General features: G+C 36.9%; 1 protein-coding gene across 1 annotated transcript in view; it reads right to left on the bottom strand.

The window, feature by feature from the left end:
* Nucleotides 1-7027: 7027 nt before the first annotated feature.
* Nucleotides 7028-26446, bottom strand: part of LOC121378873 — a 28512-nt gene continuing 9093 nt past the window's right edge. The window contains exons 2-4 of the mRNA XM_041507228.1: nt 13196-13348; nt 9610-9811; nt 7028-7835 (exon numbers count right to left, since the gene is read on the bottom strand). Coding sequence (XP_041363162.1) covers nt 7729-7835; nt 9610-9811; nt 13196-13348 — 462 coding nt within the window. The 3' untranslated portion in view covers nt 7028-7728. The remainder of the gene's footprint in view (nt 7836-9609; nt 9812-13195; nt 13349-26446) is intronic.

Below are 26446 nucleotides of genomic sequence, written 5' to 3' on the forward strand. Positions count from 1 at the left end.
CAACATTGATTATTACTAGCCATGGGAGTGGGGCTATCATAACTTAGAAGCCCTGAATCGGCCATTGGATGTCAAACATTTGGTAATTCTGACTCATAGTCCTCACAGAAAACCTGCTACATTTTTCCTAATGCAGCAAGGGATCTTTTATATTCACTTTGCCACAGATAGCAAAGTACATACCACAGCCTTTGACCAGTTGTGGTGCTCCGATTGAAACGAGGAAAAACCCAAATCAGCTGAATGGATCCACTGAGGTGGTTCAGTTCTCTGATGCAAGCACCTTAGGCAAGAACTCGACCAACTGAGCCAAAATCCCACCTTGTCTAGACTCGAATCTTTAATAACAACACGTGTATACAATTTGTATGAGTTGTTATGACATTAAAGTCTTATGCTATTATTAAAGACTCAAAAGTTTTAATTATAAGCACAGGTCCTCCATTATTGAAATATCGTCCAGTCAGGAAATAAGAATCGTACTGATGGGGAGAGTTACAAAGTACATGATTTAATAGTCTGAACAGGGTAGTGAGATTCAGATTATAGTAGTGGCAATCTGAAATAAGTAATTCAGACTTAATATAGTCTGTCCCATCCTCCTAAAACAGTTTAAAATGACAATGGGTAAAAAGAGAATAACCAACTTGCCAGTTACAAATGATTGTCTTGTCATGAAATAATGTAGAACTCTTGCCAAATGCTTAAGTTTACAACATTCATTCACTTGAACTGATAATCCATAATACTTAATAGCTCATTAGTTATTCTCCAAGTAAAAGTTAATGTTTGTTATGTTTAATGACATCATTAGTGCACATATTGATTTAGTAATCATCAGCTATTGGATGTCAAACATGTGGTAATTTTGACATATAGTCTTAAAGAGGAAATCTGCTTCATTTTTTTTTTGTCCATTAGTAGCAATGGATCTTTTACATGCACTTTCTCACAGACAGGATTTCTAAGTAGTTCCAGTGGTAATGCACTCACCTGAAGCATGGTCAGTCTAGGATCAATCCTCGTCGGTGGGTCCATTGAGCTATTTCTCATTCCAGCCAGTACACCAGGACTGATATATCAAAGGCTGTGGTATGTGCTATCTTGTCTTTGGGATAGTGCATATAAAAAAAAATCCCTTGCCACTAATGGAAAAATGTAGCAGGTTTCCTCTCTTAAGACTCAGATTTACCAAATGTTTGACATCCAATAGCCGATAATTACTAAATCAGTATGCTCTAGTAGTGTCAAAGAAAACAAACTTTAAACTTATCCAGAACCAACACCAATTCAAGTAAGTTTTAATGCTCATTGGGGGGTGGGGGTGGGGGTATAAGGCCACTATATCAACACATACACACACCCTCTCCTCTCTCTCTCTCTCCTCTCTCTCTCTCTCTCTCTCTCTCCCTCCCCCTCCCTCCCCCCCCCCCCCCCTCTCTCTCTCTCTCTCTCTCTCTCTCCCTCTCTCTCTCTCTCTCTCTCTCTCCCTCTCCCTCTCTCTCTCTCCCTCTCTCTCTCTCCTCTCTCTCTCTCTCCTCTCTCTCTCTCTCTCTCTCTCTCTCTCTCTCTCCTCTCTCTCTCCTCTCTCTCTCCTCTCTCTCATCATCTCTCTCTCTCTCTCTCTCCAATCTCTCTCTCTCTCTCTCTCTCTCTGTCTCTCTCTCTCTCTCCCTCCCTCCTCTCTGTCTCTCTCTCTCTCTCCCCCCCTCTCTCTCTCTCTCTCTCCCCCCTCTCTCTCTCTCTCCTCTCTCCCTCTCTCCTCTCCTCTCTCTCTCCCCTCCTTCTCTCTCTCTCTCTCTCCCCCTCTCTCCTCTCCCTCTCTCTCTCTCTCCCCCCCTCTCTCTCTCTCTCTCTCTCTCTCTCTCTCTCTCTCTCTCTCTCTCTCTCTCTCTCTCTCTCCAGCTAAGCAGTAACCTTTGTCCACAATCTAAATAGCTTCTATGTTATCAGGATAATGTGCTTGAAACCTACATGTATGTGGATATAAACCCAACTTAAAATTTTTAATTTTGAAAAGTACCCCATACTAATGTGACTATATAATCTGATGAATTGTGTCAGTTGTTTGTAAAAATAATAATGTACAGGATTAAGACCATAGCTAACTAACTCTAAATAACCCTTTATTTCAAAGGTAAAAGTCAAATCCTGTGACAAATGGAACTAAATGGTGTATGCATAATTACAGTGTTTGTAATTAGTGAAATCACCTAGCACTATATACGGAATGGTTTTTTAACATGCTTGATAATCAGATCCCATACCTAAAGAAAAAGATACTTTTTTTAGTCTATACCTATGACCAGTAAAATCTCCCGTACATGTCAAGTAGTTTAAATCATAAGTTACTGCTCATGTCTGGAGTCTGGACAGTTAAAATTACACAGGTTCAGATTGAATACTATCAAGACTAACCGAGATTATGCTAAACCTGTACTGTATTCATGGATCCTGTATAATGAGAATGGATTTAAGTTGTATGCCGTTTATAGATTGTGTTTTCTGCCGTATATTTATACCAAGTTATTTAATCTTAAAACTTAACACACATTGTATACCACACTCTGTATATTTAGATTTTGTTTGGTTTAACTAGCTTTACACAAATTGATTCATGAATTCTGTTGGTGTTCTGTTTGTAACGAAACTGTACTGATTAAATTACATAAACCTGTACAGGGCTGTAGGAATGAATATTTGAAGGGGAATATAACTTACAATATTAGTGCCAGGGGAGTTGGATGACACGAAACAATTCCTTGGTTCTTGAAGTTCCAGCTTTGCAGGCCCTCAGATTTTTTATGGAAACGATCGTTTCCGGTAGCATGTCGGTAAAATCACGGAACCGAAATTTTGTTTCCCATGCTTGTTATATCAAGTACAACTGTTCAACGAAAATAATATATTATTACATATAATTTTTTTAAAACCAGTTTCCGATGGGTTCCCGTGATCACAAGGCATGGAACCAAAACAAGTGTTTCTCATGAATTTTTGAAATCCTATGGCCTGTGTTGCAATTGCTTAAATTTAAAAGTGATTAAAAATTCACAGAAAAAAAAATATCTACAGCCCTGCTATGCAATTAACACATACCCCATAATTTGTCTAGCTAGCAGTGTAAAATAATATTAATTTAGCACTTAATTATTTTTGTTGTAGCCTCATTTGCCCATGTTATAGTGTTATATATAATTCTGATGGAACTTAATAATGTGCTGTTGCAGCTTGTGTGCATTACAGTAGTTCAGCACTGCACGTGTGTCCTGTCGCTCTATTGTTTCATTACATATTTGGTGTTTATGGTTTAATAAAAGTGTTTAGAAACTCGTGTATCATTTTTGTTGACTTCTATTACTGCTATAAGTGATAAGTATGAAGATTTAATTTTTAATGATTTGTTGGCTTGAACCAGTTCACAGGTTTGAAGTTTCTACATATTTGTTTACACTCGTCACTTGATGAAGTTTTTTTTTAAAATATATTTAGAGTCATGTATAACTTACAAAGTTATTTAGCATGCAGTTATATCCTGGGATGTCATTAAACATATTCATTCATTAAGGTTTTAGGTGTCATTGTGAAAAAACTGTTCACATTTTCGACTTCTCTCAAACTACTTGCCACATTGAGAAACAAATTTGTAAATTTGGTGATTAATTATGACCTGGCCTCAATTATCTTCTCAATTGATGCACCAAAATCCGGAAATATATCCACGCAAGTAGTCTTCTGTTTGACTGATTTATTTCATGGCAGACAGCTTTGAAGGGGCAACTATTAGGTTTAAGTTGACTGGGGAAAGCATGTAGTTTGCAAACGTGTAACTTATTGAAATCTTTTTTGTGTGGCAATTCCAGCCAATGCAAAAGTAGTGCTTTTTGTGTAAAATGGGTATACTCTGACCAAGTTTAATGGGTGGATTTGTCTAAACCAATATCCTGGTTTATTTTTAGAGTACCGTATGTTGCCCTCAAGCAGGCAAAGGTACAATTAAATACTCAAAAATCCACATTCCTACTGAGAATAAAAGTGCTATAGAAACATATATAAATAATTGTGGACACTTTCCAGTAGGGCTGGGCCTAAAAGTGGAAAATTAAACCAATTAAAAAAAAAAAAAAATCTGTCCCTACTTCCAGAAATGCTATAACCAAATAGTAGTCTTCATATATACTCTTCAAAAGAAGAAACGCAAAACCACATTGTCGTAACATTTGGAGAATTGATTTAATTATTGAATGGTGAGTCCGATAATTACCAAATGTTGCAGGATTGTTCACAATTCACTCTAGTCCATTGTGAGTAAGTGATAGGACACACCACCAAGGTCAAGGTCATCTGGAGTCAATACCGGGTGTGGCCTCCGCGTGTGTTGACAACTGCCTGGCACCGCCTGCCCATTGAAGCAACCAGAGTACAGATGACGTCCCGGGAGATGGTGGCCCACTCGGCCTGCAAGGCTGCTGCCAGCTCGGGCAGGGTCTGGGGCTGTGGTTGTCGCTGTCGGAGGCGTCGGTCCAACTCGTCCCATAGATGCTCAATTGGGTTCAAATCCGGTGATATCGATGGCCAAGGAAGGACATTAATGTTGTTGTTCTGTAGAAAAGCCGTTGTGAGACGTGCTGTGTGAGGCCTGGCGTTGTCATGTTGGAACACTGCGTTGGCGTTGGCCATAACTGGAACGATGTGTGGCCGGAGGATCTGGTCAATGTAGCCCTGTGCATTCAGGTTGCCCTGCACGTGGACCAGGTCAGTTCTGCCAGTGTGTGAGATGGCTGCCCACACCATGACACTACCCCCGCCGAATCTGTCCACTTCCTGCACGCAGTTTGCCGCATAACGTTCACCACGACGCCTATACACGCGACATCTTCCATCATGACGTCGGAGCAGAAATCGGGACTCGTCACTGAACCACACCTGTCTCCATCGCAGTTGAGGCCATTGTCGATGAATCTGGCACCACTGCAGTCGGAGTCGACGGTGTTGTGGTGTTAAGATGACACCTCGAACTGGACGTCTGGCACGAATTCCTACCTCACGTAGGCGGTTCCGTACGGTCTGGTCGGATATCCTGCGCAAACCTGGTATTGCTGCGGCTGTGGAGGTGGCAGTAGTCAATCGTCCCCGAAGGTGGCGTACCCGGATGTAGCGGTCCTGCCCGGGGGTAGTGACCCGTGGTCGACCGGATCTAGGGAGGTCACGTGTTGATCCATGTTGCTGGTAACGGTCCCAGTCTGGAGATGGTGCTTGGGGACACATGGAATGCCCTGGCAACGGCCGTTCTGGATTCGCCTGCATCTAGTCGGCCGATGGCATTGTTTCTCTGCGGTTCACTGAGACGTGGCATGTCCTGGATTGTCAACTGTCGGCCAGATACAGAGGCCAGGCAAGCGAACACCCTGCACTTTTATACTGTCGGTGTTCATGTTGCACGTGCAGACAACGCACGTGCAGTGGTGACATGGTTTGCACGTGGCTGCGTTTTTGCGAATATTCACATTTTGGAACTTTATTGTACAGTAGCTGCGTTTTATCGAATGTAACCGTGGGAATGTGTTTGGGACATGCAATGACCTTATATTCACAAAGCATGAACCGGTAGGAAACATAAAATCGGAGTTATAACCCATTCGTACCCTTTTGCGTTTCTTTTTTTGAAGAGTATAAGGAGATCAGATGGTTTATCTAATTTGTTAATGTCGGATGGTTATCTAATTTGTTAATGTCATTAATGTTGACCAATTCCTAAAACATTTTGTGAGAAGCATGTTTAGCACATGGAGAACAAATTGTAAATTTGTCATTCTGACCCCCATACCCACCCACCCCCAAGTCTGAGGGTGGGTCCCAAAAGGGCAAAAATTTAACCATTTTTAAAAAATCTTTTCCATTTCCAGAAATGCTATAACTGTAAAGTGAACAGATGGTTTACTTCATTTGTGAACATCACTGATGTTGGATAGTACACCATTTGTCCCGGGGCTGGAGGTGAAGTTTAATGTATTTAGTAAGTAATTTTAGACATTGACAAGAATCCATTAGTTTTAAACATTTTAGCAATGACAGCAAAACTCTTTTAAGATTATAGTGGTTTCCTTTAATACCATAAGTTAGAATTATTAAATGTTTGACATCCAATTATTACCTTAAAGCTAAATCCATACAAGTATATCAGCATTTTGAGAATACTGCTGAAGCAATAGATGTCCCCGACTGGACTCTACAAATTTTAGTATCTTCTAAAGTTTCGGGCCGTAACTCTGTCAAAAATGAGTAAATTGTCATGAAGGAAGGAAATGTTTTATTTAACGACACACTCAATACATTTTATTTATGGTTATATGGTTAAGGACCACACCGATATCGAGGGAGGAAACCCGCTGTTGCCACTTCATGGGTTACTCTTTTCGATTAGCAGCAATGGATCTTTCATATGCACTATCCAAGACAGGATAGCACATACCACAGTCTTTGATGTACCAGTCGTGGTGCACTGGCTGGAGCGAGAAATAGCCCAATGGGCCCATTGACCGTGATCGATCCCAAACCAACCACTTTACCACTGGGCTATGTCTCACCCCAAATTGTTATGAAAGTCAAACCTACCAGTAATGTGGTGCACTGGCTGGAGCGAGAAATAGCCCAACGGGTCCACCGATGGGGATCGATCCCATACCAACCGCGCATCAGGTGAATGCTTTACCACTGGGCTATGTCTCACCCTCCGGTTGAAATGGCAGGACACCAATAACAACAATTCTACAGCAAGTTGAAAAATAAAATCTGTTTATTTTGTGAAACGTGCTTATAAGCCAATAAACATACACTGCAAAATATACATCTACATAAATATGTGTATATATACCCGGTATATATATAATTTAAAAAAAAACATCTATCAAAATTTTCAAACATTTTTTTTAAGCATCAACCATATCGCAGTGTTTCAATATGTAATAAATAGATAACTGTATTTTACAAAACAAATACACATCTATAAAACTATATATGGTAAAAAAAAAAAAAAAAAAAAAAAAAAAACCCAGGAAAATGTTACAGGACAGGAAAATAAGTGGTTATTGAGACCTTTTCCTAAAAGAACAAAGACTGGAAAAGTTCTTGATTACTTCCAAAATCCAGTATTTTCAACTGAAACAATTCTTGAATAGTTCCAAAATCCAGTATTTTCGACTCTTGACCTATTTTAAGTATGTAAAATGACAATAATGTTTTTAACAATAGCAAAACAACTATGCAACAATAAATAATACATGTACAATCCTCAAGTTAAAAATAATAATAAAATAAAAATATAAAAATAATTATAAAATCAGACAGTTTGAAACAGATTCCAAATTAAACACACCTGAAAGAGACATCTGTCCTACGCAATTGCTCAAAACTTAAAAAAAATTATTAATGAAATTATTTTGGGGCTAATTTCTGTGATGTACACATTTTTAACTCGCATAATCTTTGATTGCATGTTGTTATTAAACTAATATAATTATAATTATTATTATAGTAATAATAATAATAATTATTATTAAATTTTTTTAATACATATAGTTAATACTTGGGTCAATGAAAATGAAAATTTAATGTCCCAAAACTTTCTAGTTTAGAATACTATATTAAGTTTGGTTAAAATTTCCAAGCCTTCATAAAGCTGAATTTTTTAATTGTCTACAAAATGTATTTTAAGATAGGGTTTTGTCATCATCTAATGATTGGACATGACTCCTCTGCTGATCGAGCTGAATACAACACCCTGTTTCCCGATACTCGTTTGTTGTCTGGTGACCAAGCAGGTGCACCCATCTCACCTGGAAACAAAAGAAGAGTTTAAATACACACGTATGGTATTTTACAACAACTATATTTAAAATATTGAGTGTTTCCCATTGTCGGAAATACTAAACCACCTGCCACATCCTATAGACTGGTCTGAACACTCAAATGGCTATAATCTTTGATTCTACCACGGTTAAGTTACCTATATCAGGCCATGTGATATCCTCTCTTTTTTTCTCTTTCTCCTTCACTCTCTATACCCTCCGCCTGTTACCAATCCCGGTCGGACTAACGGTGCTCTCTTGCACCTGCCAGTGCAGGCGGTCCCTTCTTCACCCACCCCACCCTTTCCTGTCCTGGACAGAGGAGCCGGTTGAGGCTGACACCTGCACCCAGGACAGGCGTGCACTACAACAGCTTGCTCTGAATGTGCATGTTTAACTCTCTGACCTGACCTGACTCTCTATAGACAGACAGCCCACATAAGATAGCTGAGGTCAGGCGGTTTTGTCAGAGGGTAAAACGGGTATGGTGCCATACCCAAATGTTTCAGCAGATTTTATTATTTTAAGTTAAAACTTTTGACAAAATTAATGACTCTTACCATTACTGTATGAATTTCTTAACCCTAACTCTAAACTTAACCCATTTTCTTTCTGGGGGAGGCCCCTTATACCCACTGTTGACTGCAGTTGCATTCAATTCCATTGTGCCATACCCAAAAATTTCTTTCTAGCAGAAACCCTGGAGGTGTCCCTAGGACAGCGTGCTTGAACCTTGATTGGATATTAAAATTTGTTTTGTTTAACGACACCACTGGAGCACATTGATTTATTAATCATCGGCTATTGGATGTCAAACATTTGGTAATTTTGACATAGTCTTAGAGAGGAAACCTGCTATATTTTTCCATTAGTAGCAAGGGATCTTTTATATGCACCATTCCACAGACAGGATAGCACATACCACAGCCTTTGAAATACCAGTCACGGTGCACTGGCTGGAACGAGAAATAACCCAATGGGTTGACTGACGGGGATCGATCCCAGACCGACCACACATCAAGTGAGCACCATACCACTATGCTATGTCCCATCCCCTTAACAATGGATAGTGTCAACTGTATTGAAATATACCAATCTCTTGCCTTTTAAAAAAAAAAAAAATCAATACATATAAATACTTCTAAAACTGAGAAAAGCCTCCCATATTTTGAACATTAAAATGGTGAATAATATATTATCTTATTTTACCTAAATCAGCAACTGCTGCTAAATAATGGCAGGTCACAGGATGAATATTAATTGCGATGATCTACCTAAATGATTACAGGTGGACTTTATAATAAAATTATGAACTATGAGCTGTATGGTTTAAATCCATTTTACTGTATAAGCCATTCTGACCAGTTTTTGCCGATCAACATCACCACAGGTCGGGATTTCCTTTTTTTTGTGCCTTTCATCATCAGACCAGCAATTATTTTCATGTTTGGTCTGGCAGGTTTTGATTAGTTCCAGCAAAATATATAGCTTGATGGACTGAATATCCACAGAAATTTCAGCCATTTTAGATCTCTGTTTTATGAAATGATATACAAAATGTACTTGCATCTGCAAATGAATTAGAGACTGCAATACTAAAATACTACATTAAGCCCTTTCGGCTTGCACAAATAGTTCTAAATATCATTTCCTACCAGACAAGTCAACTCAAAATTACAATATATTTACAAAATGATCATTTATTAATTAATTTAAGACTGACATATTTGACTGTGTGAGGATATAATATCTTAATTCCTACCTGTAATGAAATTATATTGCTGTCGGATGGGGTACTCCCTCGGAACTCCTGGCCCCAGCAGGTATCCCAGCTTGCTGTGTATTCTCTTGTACTGGGTCCAGTAGTTTTGAGGTCCTGGAGTCGGCTTCACTACCTGCTTCATGGATGCCCCTTCCGTCTGGTCAATCCGGTGAATCAAAGACGTCAGGTGGAGACGATTTGCCTGTTTAACACAAACATTTTATATACAGGTTCATTCATCCACCTTGGTTATCAACCAAATTTTCATAACTTCCATATACCTTTTTAAAGACACTTTCCATTACCGTTTTACAGAGATGAAAGTGGGTAAGGAAAAAAAAAAATCTGGACATTTTAATCTTGGTGGTCAGGTACTGAGATTCGCTTTAGGTCTCACAACACAGTTGACTTCTGGCTGAGAGTTTATTCATGAATCACAGTTCACTATAGTTCCTAATTGTGACATATGTTGTGGTTCACATATTCACTTCTAGTAATTGGGGAAGAATTAAAACAATTGGTATTTTTCAATGGTAAGCCTTTTGGCTGGATTTTGCCCATGTTGCTTTGTAATATTGTGCATGAACGTTTTGGGACATGGGTATATAGCAGAAGAGCCAGTGGGTGTGAATGGGTTTCTGAAACAGCTGTTCGGACCGGTACTACAGTCAGATGCGGTCATATACCTAACACCTGAGATGGAAATGTTCTCAATTTTGGAGTGAAAATAAATGCTTGTATAATGTATGTTTGCAATGGTGTATGTTGTTAGCACTAATGAGAACCCATTCTATTGCCAATCTTCATTTGAAGTTGGGTCAATTTAACATGGATTTCAATGGCAGATGACATCTGTGAAGTGAGACCTTAGCGTTAGGGTTGTACAATGACCAAAAATGGTGATCCCCATTCAGAATATAAGCAAAGTATCAGCTAAAACCATATCGTAAGTTTTAGATGGGGAATAATGGGGAATATGGAAAATTTTGGACAACAACCCAAAACCTGGAAATACTGTACAGATGATTAAAAATCTGGAATTCCTCTTTCCTTTCAATTCTGTCTTATTTTATTCCAATCTAGGACCTTGTCCTATCTTTCAACTTCTTTTGCTGTCCATCTCCACATCCCTGCCCTTATCTCTCCAACCAACACAGCAGTGATAGAAATAAGCAGAAATTTCCACTAGTCCACCAGGCAAGTACATGTACATCTAGGCATCTACTTGTCCACCACATGTCCAAATATATTAAGTGGTTTGCTTTATTCAACTACAAGGGACGGGATGTAGCCCAGTGGTAAAGCGCTCAATGATGTGCGGTCGGTCTGGGATCGATCCCTGTCGGTGGGCCCATTGAGCTATTTCTCGTTCCACGACTGGTATATCAAAGGCTGTGGTATGTACTACCCTGTCTGTGGGATGGTGCACATAAAAGAACCCCCAAGCTGCTAATTAAAAAGAGTAGCCTATGAAGTGGCGACAGCAGGTTTCTCTCTTAATATCTGTGTGGTCCTTAACCATATGTCTGATGCCATATAACCGAAAATGAAATGTGTTGAGTGCATCGTTAAATAAAACATTTCTTTCTTTTTTTTATTTCAACTACAAGGACCCTGTTTTTGATGGTTCAAAATGAAACAGCATTTAACATCTTCACTGCAATCTTGTCCACTTGTCAATCACTGGGGTACATTTTGCTTGTCAAAGCAGATTTTCATTTGTCGTGACAAACAGCCAAGTGTTTATTTCAAATGCTGAACAGGTGCTTGTCTCTTTTACCCTGTAAGCACCTACTATACACCCCTACTACTGGCCAGCAGTATTAGCGGCAGAGGACATTCAGGATGCCAGGATGGTGCATGGAAGTACACAGAGACTGCAGCAATGGAAGGAAGGAAGGAAATATTTTATTTAACGACGCACTCAACGCATTTTATTTACGGTTATATGGCATCAGACCATACAGATATTGAGAAAGGAAACCCACTGTCGACACTTCATAGGCTACTCTTTTCAATTAGCAGCAAGGGATCTTTTATATGCACCATCCCGCAGACAGGTAGTACATACCATGGCCTGTCGTGGTGCACTGGCTGGATCGAGAAATAGCCAAATGGGCCCACCGACAGGGACCGATCCCAGACAGACCGCCCATTGAGCGGACGCTTTACCACTGGGCTACGTCCCACCCCTGCAGCGATGGAGGATGTTGAGACAGGTAGGTGATGGTGTGGACAGTTCAGAAGGCAGAATGGAAGGAAACTAACAAGACAGGGTTGAAACATGTTGAAATTGAGATAGAAAATGGGAAGTGGTTTTTTTACATTCAGGTAATAAAAATGATAGACAGAGGGTGATAGATGAGAAAGATGAATTAAAGTATTACAGGACTTGAACCACTGTAATCAGCTCGACTGTCCAGCAGCTTATTCACCGGACTATGAAGCATAGAGCCGAACACAATATTTCTTTATTTATTGTAAGCACACCTTCAGCTATATCCCTTGGATTGTCTAGCCACGATCAGAAGCGATCGGGCCCTTTCTAAGGGCCCTACGGGCAACCTAGGGAGACACCTCATCATCCGCAGGTCTTAACTACGAGCTACTCTCAGCCTACTAAAATCCAAACCTATACGTAGCTCCATACCCTTTATCTTTAGAACGACCATCAAAATTGCGCCAAACTTCCTCCACTAAAATGCGCACCATTTCCCATTGGTTAATCCTACGGGACATTCCAAATTACATAGCACCATATCACCCCTGCCTGTTACTGACTACAGTTGGACTGCTGGTTTTCCCTTGTACCTGCCAGTGCAAGCGGTCCCTCCTACACACAAACACAACCCTTTCTTGTCCTGGACGGAGGAACCGGCTAAGGCCGGTACTTGTGCCCAGGACAGGCGTGCACTACAACAGCTTGCTCTGAAAGTGCACGTTAAACACTTTTCCCATTCCCATTCAGCTATATCATTTTCAACTGGCTACTTGGCCACACTGTTTTTGTTAGAGTGGGGGAGGGGTTTGGGGGTAAAAATAAAATGTTATTAAATACTCCTTTTACTAATAAGCCATAAACAGTGGAACCCCTATAAACTGGACCCTCTGAAAACCGGAATTCCGTCAAAACCAGATGTTTTTTACGACCCATTTTCAAATATCAGTACAGAATATAACCTCTCTATAAACAGAATAATGTTAAAACCAGATTTTTTTACTTGGTTCTATGGGTGTCCAGTTTAGAGGGGTTAATTTCAACGTACTTCTACTTCAAATTTAAATTGAAAATGCCAAGTATTGCATAGGAAATGTAACCAGTATTTCAATGATAAAAAACACAAATTCTGCAATTTGTTAAAGTATGCCACCATTTAAGCAGCACTTTTCATTTGCTGATACAGCAGCATTTTTCTCTCCGTTTCTTTTACATCAAAACTGTCTGGCTTCTTGATTAATGGCATCTTTTGTGTCGGGTTCGCTGTAAATAATTCATTATTCTGGACAAAGAGACGTATGCTTTGAAACATAATGAACATCCTAGACACCGATAGTTCACACAAAATTACCAGATAAAAGTACTTACTGGAATAATTTCTTTCTGTGGATAGTTTTTGCAATAGTTCGTTTGCCAGTCTCGAGGTTCTCGTGGGTTTCCAATGTGAAACTGAGTCAAGTGCAGGGACGGACACATAGGGGGGCGTTCCACGGGCTGGAGGGTTTTGCTGCCTCCATAATACTGAAATAAAACAAAATACTGTAAAAATATTCAGACACTGGTGCAGGAATTTATGTAGGAGGATCTATAATGTGGCAGGTGACGTTTCAGGGGGAGGGATCAAGTCATCCTTGCCTGAAAAATATATAAAATTTAAAAAAATACTTGAGCAGGGGGGTTATGACGCCTGAAAAAACCTGTACAGGCACCTGAAATGGGACTGAATTGTAGCATTTTCATTGAATTAACAAATTTATTTTAATATTAACAAAAGACAAAAAGTAAAAATTATCTGAAAAGAACATTACTGTAGGACAGTACATACCATGGCCCATGATGTACTAGTCATGGGGCACAAATTAACATGGGGGGGAAATCTGAGTCCATCAAGGGTAATTGATCCCATGACTCACTGCACCTTAGGCAAGTTCTCTATCACTGTGCTACATATCGCACTAGACAGTTGGAGGCCCCCTCAAGTTTTGATCAAGTGATTAAATTTTCCATTGTAATTAAGGTGAAGAATCTTGTTGTTAATGCCACCAACTACATTACATTAATGTGACGGGCCCCTCTATTGAAGAATGATATCATATAAAGTTACAAGGGAGGTAAAAATTACTCTTTGAATTAATCTCAGGAGAGTGATTAAGCCATGGGTGTTATGGCTGGTAAGTACTGGACATATCTCAGTACAAGACCCTACTCAAAACAAAACATTTTTTACAGCTAAACTGAAAGTGTTCATGAGGCATTTACAAAGCTTCTCTCTAACTAAACATTAAGCATTAATGCCTGTTCTGCACAGACAGCCATATATAGCCAAGTAAGAAATGGAGGGAGGGGGAGGGAGGGGAGGGGAGGAGAGAGAGAGAGAATGAGAGAGAGAGAGAGAGAGAGAGAGAGAGAGAGAGAGAGAGAGAGAGAGAGAGAGAGAGAGAGAGAGAGAGAGAGAGAGAGAGAGAGCATTTATTGGGGTTTTTATGTTTAATGGATAAAAATATCTTGCTCAGGTTGAAGACTACATGTTATAGTGTATATATGAATACAGTAGGTGCCCCTTTTAAGCCTTGCATCTCCTTTTTAAAAGTTGCACCCACCCCATCACCAGAAAGAGCCTGCATATATGTCCCCGATCAGCAACAATTGGAGCAGGTTCTGATCTACAAATAACAAGGCATTGCTCAAGGCACCATCCAATGTGCAGAAGATGCAAACACATTCTTATAATCCCATGGCCATTGGCATTGCCGGGATTTTATACTGACAGTGTTTCTGCCAGAAAGAAATATTTGGGTATTGGGCTATGGAATTGAATGCAACCACAATCGGCAAGGGGTATGGAGTCCACCCCCAGAAGGAAAATGGGTTAGGGTTAAGAAAATCATGCATTAATGATAAGAGTAATTAATTTTGTCAAAAAAAGGTTAACATAAAAAATAAAATCTGCCGTACCTGTTTTACTCTCTAGCAGAAACCCGGATTAGGGTGGGGGTGGGTGTGTGTATGTGTGTGTGGAGACCAATTAGTTGTGCTATCGTCAACATGCATAAAGAGTGTGGTGTCCATACCAAAGATTTTTTTTAATTAGTTCAAACAGAAACAATGCTGTGCATAGTGAACCATGAAAATTACATGACAAGAATTTTTGAGACAATAATCGATTATTGTGGCCAGCTATATGTAGTTGATTTCAATCTGTCTATTAAATGAAAAATACAAAACATTTGGTTCAGCGAGTTTTGCATTTTTAAAGCTGTTCAGTATAATATTATATAAAATCATCTAATATGAAATTATTAGTTTTATAAACTTTACATTGTTTACATGTATTCATGAAGAGTTTAGGTGCAAAACGCGATATATCCATGTTTCAGTTTCAGTAAAAAAAAAAAAATTAATTGGCGTATATCATGTTTTAATTTTTTTTTAAACAGGATTTACTCAATATAATTTCATACGGATCAATCACGTTTTGCGTCAAATCAGCAGGCCTACGATTAGCCCTTACTGACATACAATAATGGCTTTAACTAAAAACTAGAAAGAAAATGGTTTATATCGCGTTTTGCAACTGAACTCTTCACATGTAACTAGTATGGTGTTTTAAATCTGTTTATCAGTTATTTATCAAGATATCCATTTAGTGATATACATACACTAACAGTAACAGACATTAATTTATGATTTAAGACTTTTCCAAAATTAATACTGATGAGGAGGGGCAGGGCAATTGTTATTTTATGCTTGGTGTGCCTGCTGCAATTTGTTTTCTATTCATAACAACCACCATAACTGAATTTACTCTGAAAGTGTTGGGATTTTTGTTTATTTTAGGTTTTTGAGGGGAGGGTTACTTGTTAAAAAACAGCAACTACCCCCACCCACCATCTCTAATATGATCAATTCTGAATCGGCCTGTAGCAATAGTCATTGTAAACTGACTGTGAGTGTGTTCTGTATTGTGATTATCATTAGCAATTGGAACAGGCGAATTTGAAGATACAAGGGTCTACAGTTAGATTGTAGCCAGGTATTTTTTTTCAAGAAATACTAAATATACAGTTAGTTCCATAGAAAAATGATTCAGTTTATAATGGTCATAACCATATTGAGTTTTTACATTTGCGGTTGTTATTGTCTATTTGATGTTTCATTTTTGACATTTGCGGGATCAAATAGACAAAAACACTCGCAAATCTAAAAACTCAAATTGGTTATCTCCTAAGTATTTTTGTTGGCTGACATTCGATAGTGGTCAGAAAAAAAAGCCACCAATGGATTTCTGATTCAGGTAGGTCATGGGAACATACATGTATGACTAAAATGTTATTAACTTGAGCCAAACAAAAATGCAACCTTCAAAAACTTAATAGAACTCCCTTCACTAACAGCTGCTATGATTATGTAGACCGATACCTCAGGTGGTGCTACCCCCAATCTTGAAGTTGAACCATTCTGCTTATGGTAACACCCCCCCTCCCCCCCCCCCCCACACACACTAAAGTTGAAAGGACTATTAACATAGCCCCTTCCCCCCATTGATGATATCCTCAGACTCATTTGGTATACCTATTTCTATACTCAATATATTTAATTAATGTAAATCTTTATAATACCAGTAAATGTCTTTCATATAAAGCTATTAACACAAAAAAGCTTTTATGTCAAAATTGCTGTAGCCTCCACACAAAAACATACCAAAGAATTAATATAAAATCTGTACTGTCTCAGACAAAGTAAACGGTAAAAATATTATATACTTAGTACTTAGTTCACTCCAAATCCTTACTGTATATAAGGCTTATTCATGGAGCCCCGCTGAAGTATAAAGGAAATATGTGGTCTGCTCGAGAGACTAAACAGAATAATGGGGGTTAATAAAATGTCCATAGGAGAATGGGAGTTGTCATCTGATCACTTTGTACTTGTCTTATCAAAAGGATGTGTATCTCTAATTCTGGCAGACTGGGAATAATTAATTTACTTCACAGTGCTAATTAAAAGCCCAAGGGAAATGGGGGCAGTTGTAATGACTGAAATTTTAAACAGTAACATGAAAAATATTTGTTAGCTTTTATGTTTGCTTAATACACATATTAATTTTTATAAGCCCAATCATTGCATGTTAATATCATTTAGATTAAACTGTTCTAAAGTCAGAATACCTATTGTTTGTTCTGAAAAATAAAGATGCTACAGAGAACACCAAAAGAAAAAACTAGGGTCATGATTTTTTTTTTTAAATGCACAATTAAAATGGATGTTTTCATTTATTCACCAGTTATCTCCAGATACATACATGTTGTAATGTTTCATGTACTGAACGAATCAGTCTGACTGATATTTTATTAAAGTTGATCATCCAGCTTTAATATGCTCAACATGTACATACAAATACATGAAACTTTACCATTTGGATTATGGAACATAATCAGTTGAATCAGAGAAATTTATAAACAGTTATTTGCATGATTCTTTCTAGTAGTTTCCAGAACTTAAGAGATTAAAAATATATGTATATATATATATGTGTATGTATTTTATGTTCTGGTTTCTTCTTAATTAAAATTAAATTTCAACATTGAATATTTCAAAGTCTGTTTTAATACAAAAATTAACGTTTATCCTAGAGATTTGATTGAATAGTTTTTTAAACTATTATTTTTAGAAGTAAAATTGAAAATTTAACTGAAAGTTTGTTTTTTCCTGAAGTTTTGATTCCCCACATCTGAAACTTGGTAGGCTATGATTCTCTAACTTAGTCTTTAAAAACTAATAGAAAGAACTAAATGTTTACATTAAACAATTGCTAATTACATAGCAGATCTATCCAGACTAAATAAAATAAAAAATTCTTTTTTGTTTTGCAGAATCCCATCTGAATGTTGGATGACATATATCAAGATGGCACTGAACAGGACATAACTGAAGAAAAGGGATGTGAGAGAATCCAATCTAACATTTAAAAATAAATATACATTTATATTAATTATAAACTATTTTTTTGCATATACTGTTCAGATATATTAGTGGGTCACTTTGGGAAGAATGAAACACCACTTTGTTAAGACTATTGTGCTTCAATTTTTATGTCTTGCTGACAGTTTACAGATATGGTATGGAAGTGCTGTCATACTGTACTGCTGACATAAGAACAATAACTTTTTAAAACAATTATTTGAATTAAATGGGTCATGGGAATTCCCATGGTATTCATGGATTTTGAACATGTTGTTTCACTCTCCTTTTTTCTTTTCTTTTTCTTTTTCTTGACAAAACCTTTGTTACCGGTTGGTAGCTTGACCAAAATTGGTGTCCATTTCCGTGGGTGGAGATAGGGTCAGTTAATACAGCAATTACCTGAGAATATTGAAATTTGGCCTCCAGGGACAGATTGCTGCCTAATTTCATTTGTTTAATGATGTCACCAGAGCACTGGTTAGTTCATCACTTTCTACTGGATGTAAAAAATTAAATTGATAATTAATTCTGACCCATAGTCTTCAGAGGAAGCTCTCTACATGTTTCAAAAGCAGCAAGTCATCTTTTATATGATCTTACCTCAGACAGGACAGAACATAACACAGCCTTTGATATTCACTTATATTTCACTTTTACTTCACTTATACAGTGTTTTTGTAAAATATCAGTGAATCACTTATACTTCACTTATACAGCAATGTTTGTAAATATCAGTGAATCACTTATACTTCACTTATACAGCAATGTTTTGTAAATATCAGTGAATCACTTATACTTCACTTATACAGCAATGTTTGTAAATATCAGTGAATCACTTATACTTCACTTATATTTCACTTATACTTCACTTATAGTGGGTTTTTTGTAAAGTATCAGTGAATCACTTATACTTCACCTATATACACATTAATGTTTGTAAATATCAGTGAATCACTTATACTTCACTTATAGTGGGGTTTTTGTAAAATATCAGTGAATCACTTATACTTCACTTATAGTGGGTTTTTTGTAAAATATCAGTGAATCACTTATACTTCACTTATATTTATTTCACTTATATTTATTTCACTTATACTTCACCTATACTTTACTTATACAGCAGTTTCTGTTAAATATCAGTGAATCACTTATACTTCACCTATACTTTACTTATACAGCAGTTTCTGTTACATATCAGTGAATCACTTATACTTCATTTATATTTCACTTATACATGTACTTCACTTATATATAGCTAACACTTCTGTTAAATATAAGCGAATGACTTACACTTCACTTATATATATGGTTAACACTTCACTTATATGGCACATATACTTTGTATAAGTGATACCTCATTTGCATACAAAATCATAATCATTTGCTTATAAGTCACTTATACTTGAAAAGTATTAACGACTTATATTTCACTTATAAGTGAAAAATATAGTCATTCTGGTAAGGGCATTACTGAATTTTTTACTCTGAAAGTGATGGGATTTTTGTTTATTTGGGGGTTTTGAGGGGAGGGTTACTTTTTAAAAACAGCGACTACCCTCACCCACCACCCCTAATATGATCAATTCTGAATCAGCCTGTAACAATAGTAAAATTTGTTTTGGCTGACATTCGATAGTGGTCAGAAAAAAAAGCCACCAATGGATTTCTGGTTCAGGTAGGTCATGGGAACATACATGTGTGACTAAAATGTTATTAACTTGAATAGAACTCCCTTGACTAACAGCTGCTATGATTGTGTAGACAGATACATCAGGTGGTGCTACCCCCAATCTTGAAGCTGAACCATTCTGCTTATGGTAACCCCCCTCCCCCCACCCACCCACCCACACATGCACGCACACATACACAATCTAATGGTAACCCCCCTCCCCCCACCCACCCACCCACACATGCACGCACACATACACAATCTAAAGTTGAAAGGACTAGTAACATAGCCCCTTCCACCATTGATGATATCCTCAGACTCATTTGGTACACCTATTTGTTTACTCAATATATTTAATTAATGTAAATCTTTATAATACCAGTAAATGTCTTTCATATAAAGCTATTAACACCAAAAAGCTTTTATGTCAAAACTGCTGTAGCCTCCACACAAAAACATACCAAAGAATTAATATAAAAACCTGTACTGTCTCAGACAAAGTAAACGGTAAAAATATTATATACTTAGTACTTAGTTCACTCTAAATCCTTACTGTATATAAGACTTATTCATGCCTCGCTGAAGTATAAAGGAAATATGCGGTCTGCTTGAGAGACTAAACAGAATAATGGGTCTATATTGGGGTCTTTAACGGATGAAAATAGCTTGACTAACCGTAAAGGCTACAATAAAGCAGTTGTTTCAGTCGACCAGTCATGCAACCAAAAGGCGTAGTCGTATCTAGGATCGTGTTGTGACTGTAAACACATTTGTATCTTAAATGACCCGGCAGTATATATGGGTCATTCCACAGAAAAGGGGAAAAATTTAGATTTTTTTATGTTTTTTTTTGCAGTACTGTATTCAATATATATCTCTGCACATGAAATGATGGTTTGGCATGCTATAACAGCCATTTTAATTTTGTATGTGTGTTTTTCAAAACTGTCACAGGTAAGAAATAGTGTCCACTAAGTTATGGACAACAGCAATATCAAACATATTGCAGTAAACATACACAAGGGACATTTTATATGGTACTACAATTTAGGCAAGTGGTCCCTATGTATGAATTAATATCACTTTGTTACAAAATAAGGTTATATTTTGTATAATCGCCTAAATGTTTACTCTTATCATATATTTTTCTTACAAACTATCACTTGTAATTTGGAAAATATTTCCTATATGTTGCAAGAAGTAGTTTTACTATATATCAACCAGCACAGCCTTTTACTGCACTTGTAAATATATGCTAATATCCATTAAGATACATTTTAATTTAAAAAAATACATTTGTTCATGAAAGTAACCTAGTGGACATAGAAGACCAGGTTTAACTTCCACTAAGTTACTTATAATAACCATCCAATGAACTAACTGACTTACAGTAAAAACTCTGATTATCTATATTTAATTATCAGAACAGATCGATACAGTAATAAGAATGTCACATGTCTAAATACAGACAAATAATTATTTTACTGATGTAAGGTCACCAACAGATGCAAATGATTCAATCGAAATTGACAGTAAATACATGTAACATTTAAAATTGTAATTGTTACACATTTAATCCAATGAATGATTAAAAGACACCATAGCATGGATATCATATTGGCAATTTGGATTCACACAAATATGTTCCATAGACTTCTGCTAGAAAGAAATGTGTGGGTATGGTGCTATGGAATTGAATGCAGCCACAGTATGGGGGGCCTCCTCCAGAAAGAAAATGGGTTACGTTTAGGTTTATGGGTAAGAAAATCATACGTTTAATTGTCAAAAGGTTAGGGTTAATTTGGGTATAGAAATCATACAGTACCCTCTGAATAACTCTGAAAAATATTATTCTGTCAAACAGGTTAACTTTAAAAAAAACATTGACCCATTGGGATTATACAAACAAGAATATATACCATCAACAGACACTTCAATGTTGTACACATGTACTACCTTAAGATGCCTAGTTTTACACTGAATTGGTCTGGAGCTCACTGCAAATAGTAAGTTGACGTGTAATTGTGGACAAATCACATTGACTGCACGTGCTTTCAACGGCTCGACTTGGGGATCCTTCACTTTTTTTGTTTTTATCAGCGAAGTGAAGTTTTCTACTGGGATGTATGCGGCCATTGGAACTGATTGAACGCTGGAACGCTTCTCATTTCGACAGTCTGCACCACCAGGTTGGATTCTTTTTTAGCGAGACTCCTTGCCTCCATGTCATTTCTCCATCTGACTATGTTGACTTGCTTTTTTCGTGACTCATATGACAGCCATTCTGCAGAACACCACGGTTGTTCGCGTTTAGTCTCTACATGTCCGAGCCTGTCCTAGCAGCACTGGAAGATTGACCACCCAACTCTAAGAAGAAATAGGAAGCGGGGCCGGCTCCTACTACTCTTTTCTAGACTTTACTTTGCTTTATAGTGATACCCTCTCGTATCCTCCGGAGTCGGGCCTGTCCGCACCACTATACCAACCCATGACGACTGGACTATACCCTAGTCTGATTCTCTCTCTCGTTCAGACGGATCCGGCTTCTCAAGATCTGTATTTCGGCACAGCACTACACCTTCAATGTCTATTGACTGTCAATCTAGGTTTTTTTTTGACGGGATGTAACTCATCTCGTCCCTACAAGCTGTGCACCCTAACGGCCTTAACGAGGCCACTCACGTGGACATATAGATTGGACTTTAAACTTTTAGACCTTCGTTCAAAAGTTTATGTCGAAATTACTTTCTTTTTTTAATATTATTAAATAGTCCGATCCTCTCTTCTTTCTCTTATTTATTTTTGGACTGTCCTTCTAAAATGCTCCAGATTATATAAATATTCGACTGAGCAGTCAATTCTCTTTATTCTTGGCTTGTAACTTTTTTTTTTAAATTCTATTAACTTTTTTACTAATTGCTATTTTAAAAATTCTGCCCATTTTCAACTCTAACCCCCCCCCCCCCCCTCCATCTTATCTAATTTCTTTTTGACCACCTGATCTAATCTAGCGACCAAATTTAATGAGTAGAATTTTCTTTATTAATTATATTAGAGATGCGCATCAAAATTTTAAAGGCCCACTATTCAATTTTTGGATGTAAATTTCAAAATTGTCCGCTTAATTTTTTTCTGTCCTGGGGCAAGCCCCTGGCTATCCAGAGACAGGCCCCAGGACTGACATGCTCAAAACTCTAGTGGTATATGAGCATGTAAAAATTATTCACACTCACACTCAATGTTGGTTGGGCTATTTATACTGTAGTTTGAGTAAGAGTAGTGTTAACCAATATTTCATATTTAACTTGACTCTGCAGAAGGACTGTATTTGCATTTGCACAGGTCAGCTATTGAACAAACATAACTGGCATCCCTGGTCAGAATTCGGTTGGGGGGGGAAATATTTTTTGTTTGTTATTTTTTATTATTAGTATTTACTTCGGTGACACTTTCATGTACCAGGTAGAGAAACCATCCATTAGGATATATACGACCAAATCAATTTGAAAAGATGCCATTAGTAATAAACATAATTGTGCATATATAGCTGCTATATGTATAACCGTTATTTTAATCAACATATTACCACAACATTTTCTGAGCTAGCTCTGGCATTCGCCAAATTCGCCAATAGCGAATTTCAAAAACAACTGACAAATTTTAATTTAATTTGGCAAAATAATTTTATGTAATAATTTATATTTTGATACAAAATAACTGGGTAATTAGTATATTTGATGTTTAATAGATAAATATGGCGAAATGTTCTGCAGTGCACACCATAACACTTGACCCTTAAAATGATTTATTTATCGGGACACATCTCTGACTTCTGACAATCCTAGTTCCACATAAAAAAGTTCATCCTAATTTTACTGGCACTCTGCCAATGTTACAAATACAGTATATATAGTAATTAACTGGTACACTAATAGTAGTTAAAATCAAATGTTTATTAAAATAACTGAAAATAGGTATGTGTCCATCAGTAACTATTAGTATAAATCAATGTGATGACAACTGTGATGTGTTTTATACTGGTAACTGATATACTGACAGTGTGGCCACTAGGTTATCGTGTTGTCCACTATGTTACTTATGTGTCACAAATTTGCAGTAAGGCCAATATTCTAGGACTACACTTTAAATAGGTAAACTACTATTCAGTATAAACATGTAGGAGACGTAATTAATAGTAACATTTTAGCAATAACTCCATCTAGTGATGACATTTCTCCCTGTTTGTCTACTAGGTTACCAACACTGGTCTACTAAGTTACTTTGCTGAAGGTAACTTAGCAGATTGTAACATAGTAGACATTTTCTTAAATGTCTCATCGTATGACCTTCCTAGTCTGACTTATTACCACTCAGGCTTTTGTTTTAGGTTTTGGTATAGTTAACCTACTTTGTGGTATAATGGTCAAACTCATTCAGTATATTGGTGGATTACTACATTGGTAACCTTGCAGACACATAATAAAGAAATATGTTACATCTGATAAAAAAAACATGCTTCTCATTACTAATAGGGATTGCAATGCCATCTGGTGAGTATTTAAAAACATTCCATATGTAACTTTCAATGAGTGTATACTGGTGTAAAATAAAATAATAACATAGTGGACATAATAAATAGGGACACAAAATAAATCCTAAATAATTTCTATAGTTTCAACAACTGTGTAATTTATAAAATTAATTTCAACACTAGACACTATCCAGAATAAAATGGTTTTCAAATGAAAAATAGTAATACCAGGATATTTGGTTCACAGAGCAGAGTGTATGTATAGACTTACTGTTTGGGACAGTAACTTAGTGGACAAATTTGACAAAATTTAGTTTTTGACTGTCAGTTTTGGCGAAATATTTATCATTGAAATGATAAATGTTTATGCTCTTGCTAAAGCATCATCCACAATATTTATTTTCATACACACGATAAAAGTGAAGTAATTTGTTTACTGAATAAATGGATGGGGACAAAATCACCCATGATTTTTACCTTTTCTGTGGAATGACCCATGTGTCTGCACAACTCTAATACATCTTTGTTCAGTAATAACACTTGCTCCTGTAGTAATCGGTTATAAAATTAAAGTTGTTTTTAATATACAGTGAAACTTCTCAAAACCAGTCACCCACAGGTACAAGTAAAAAGTCTGGTTTTAAGGGGAAACCTGTTTATAAAGGTTTTGTTCTGTGTTTATATTTAAATATGGACTGTGAAAAAAATATCTGATTTTGTGACAATTCCAGTTTACAGAGGAATTTTATTCTTTAGGGCAGTGTAAAAAAAAAAAAATGAATAAGAAAATAAATAAATGACTTAACAAATGAACTAGCTAGCAAATATTGTTAGAACACCCCCTTATATGAACAAAAGAATTTATTTTTTTATTGACAACTTATATTTAGTGTAATTATATAGATTATATAGTATAGGATTTTTTTTTTTTTTTCAAAACTGGAAAATGTCTTTCACAAAATAAAAGATCTAAACACTTTTAATTGCTATTGTAAGTTTTGATTCACATGTGATATTTTTTACAAAGTAGTAAAGAAAGCTTTTCTATTACTGGTACCGCAAAAGATCATTCGACAGATTATGTCTGTACGACACAATTCAAACCCTGAAGAAAACATTGTATAGCTGCCATGATTATTTACCTTATAAACACACTGACTGAGATTTACAAACAGTCAAGTGGCTTTTTATCACCAGGAAATATCCAGGTCAAATACCTAATGCCAAGAAAAATGCAATGAAAAAACAATTTACAGTCACAAATGCTAAATACTACCCAGCAGTATCTTAATTCATACATTCTTTCACCATTGGCAGTAATGTATAGTTTACATGGAATAATTTATTCAAACTAGGGGAATCCTTTATGTTTATTGCTGCAATCTCACTTTCTCATTGTGTGACTTCTTTTACTAATGCAATAAAACAAACAGAACGTTTCCAGTTTTAATAACCCCATGTCAGTTTGCTATCAAACAATACTGTCAACCGTATTGATGTAACATACATTATTAATAGGGTTAGCTATGAGCGAGCAAAACATACTGCCAAATTATCTTCTAAAACTACTAAACCTAGTTATTTTAGGTCTACTTGCCAAATTAAAATAAAATTTGCCAATTGTCCCTAAAATTCATAAATGGCAAATTTGGCGAGTGGCAGAGCTATCCCTGGTTAAAAATATATTCCAGGTTTACGTTTTAATATACATTTTAAAAATCAGCAGAGTTGAAATTGACAGGAAAGAAAGAAAGAAGTGTTTTATTTAACAACGCACTCAATACATTTTATTTACGGTTATATGGCGTCAGACATATGGTTAAGGACCACACAGAGTTCGAGAGGAAACCCGCTGTCACCACTACATGGGCTATTCTTTCCGATTAGCAGCAAGGGATCTTTTATTTGTGCTTCCCACAGGCAGGATAGCACAAACCATGGCCTTTGTTGAACCAGTTATGGATCACTGGTCGGTGCAAGTGGTTTACACCTACCCACTGAACCTTGTGGAGCACTCACTCAGGGTTTTGAGTCGGTATCTGGACTAAAAATCCCATGCCTCGACTGGGATCCGAACCCAGTACCTACCAGCCTGTAGACCGATGGCCTAACCACGACGTCACCGAGGCCGGTAAATTGAAAGGAAGCACAAAATACACACATATAATGTCCTTTTTGATAATTAGGATTATGAACATATTTTGATTTTCATCTTTAAAGGAAGAGTAAACTAAAACATGAGCCTTATGTGTTGGAAAGATGCATACCCAGACCACCAACACATACTGACACTTTAACAAATGAAAAACAAGTAGTTTTAGTGTTAATAAAAAAACGTGATTATTCCTGCTAACTGGGGGCAGCCAATTGTTTTTCTTTTCGAGGCATCCAGTATTCTAGCTTGGGGCAAAGTGACATCAGCTCCTGACCAACTCCTGTATGCAGTGTAAACAAA

Source organism: Gigantopelta aegis, chromosome 8, assembly GCF_016097555.1.
Source record: "Gigantopelta aegis isolate Gae_Host chromosome 8, Gae_host_genome, whole genome shotgun sequence".
In the NCBI taxonomy this organism is placed as follows: Eukaryota; Metazoa; Mollusca; class Gastropoda; order Neomphalida; family Peltospiridae; genus Gigantopelta; species Gigantopelta aegis.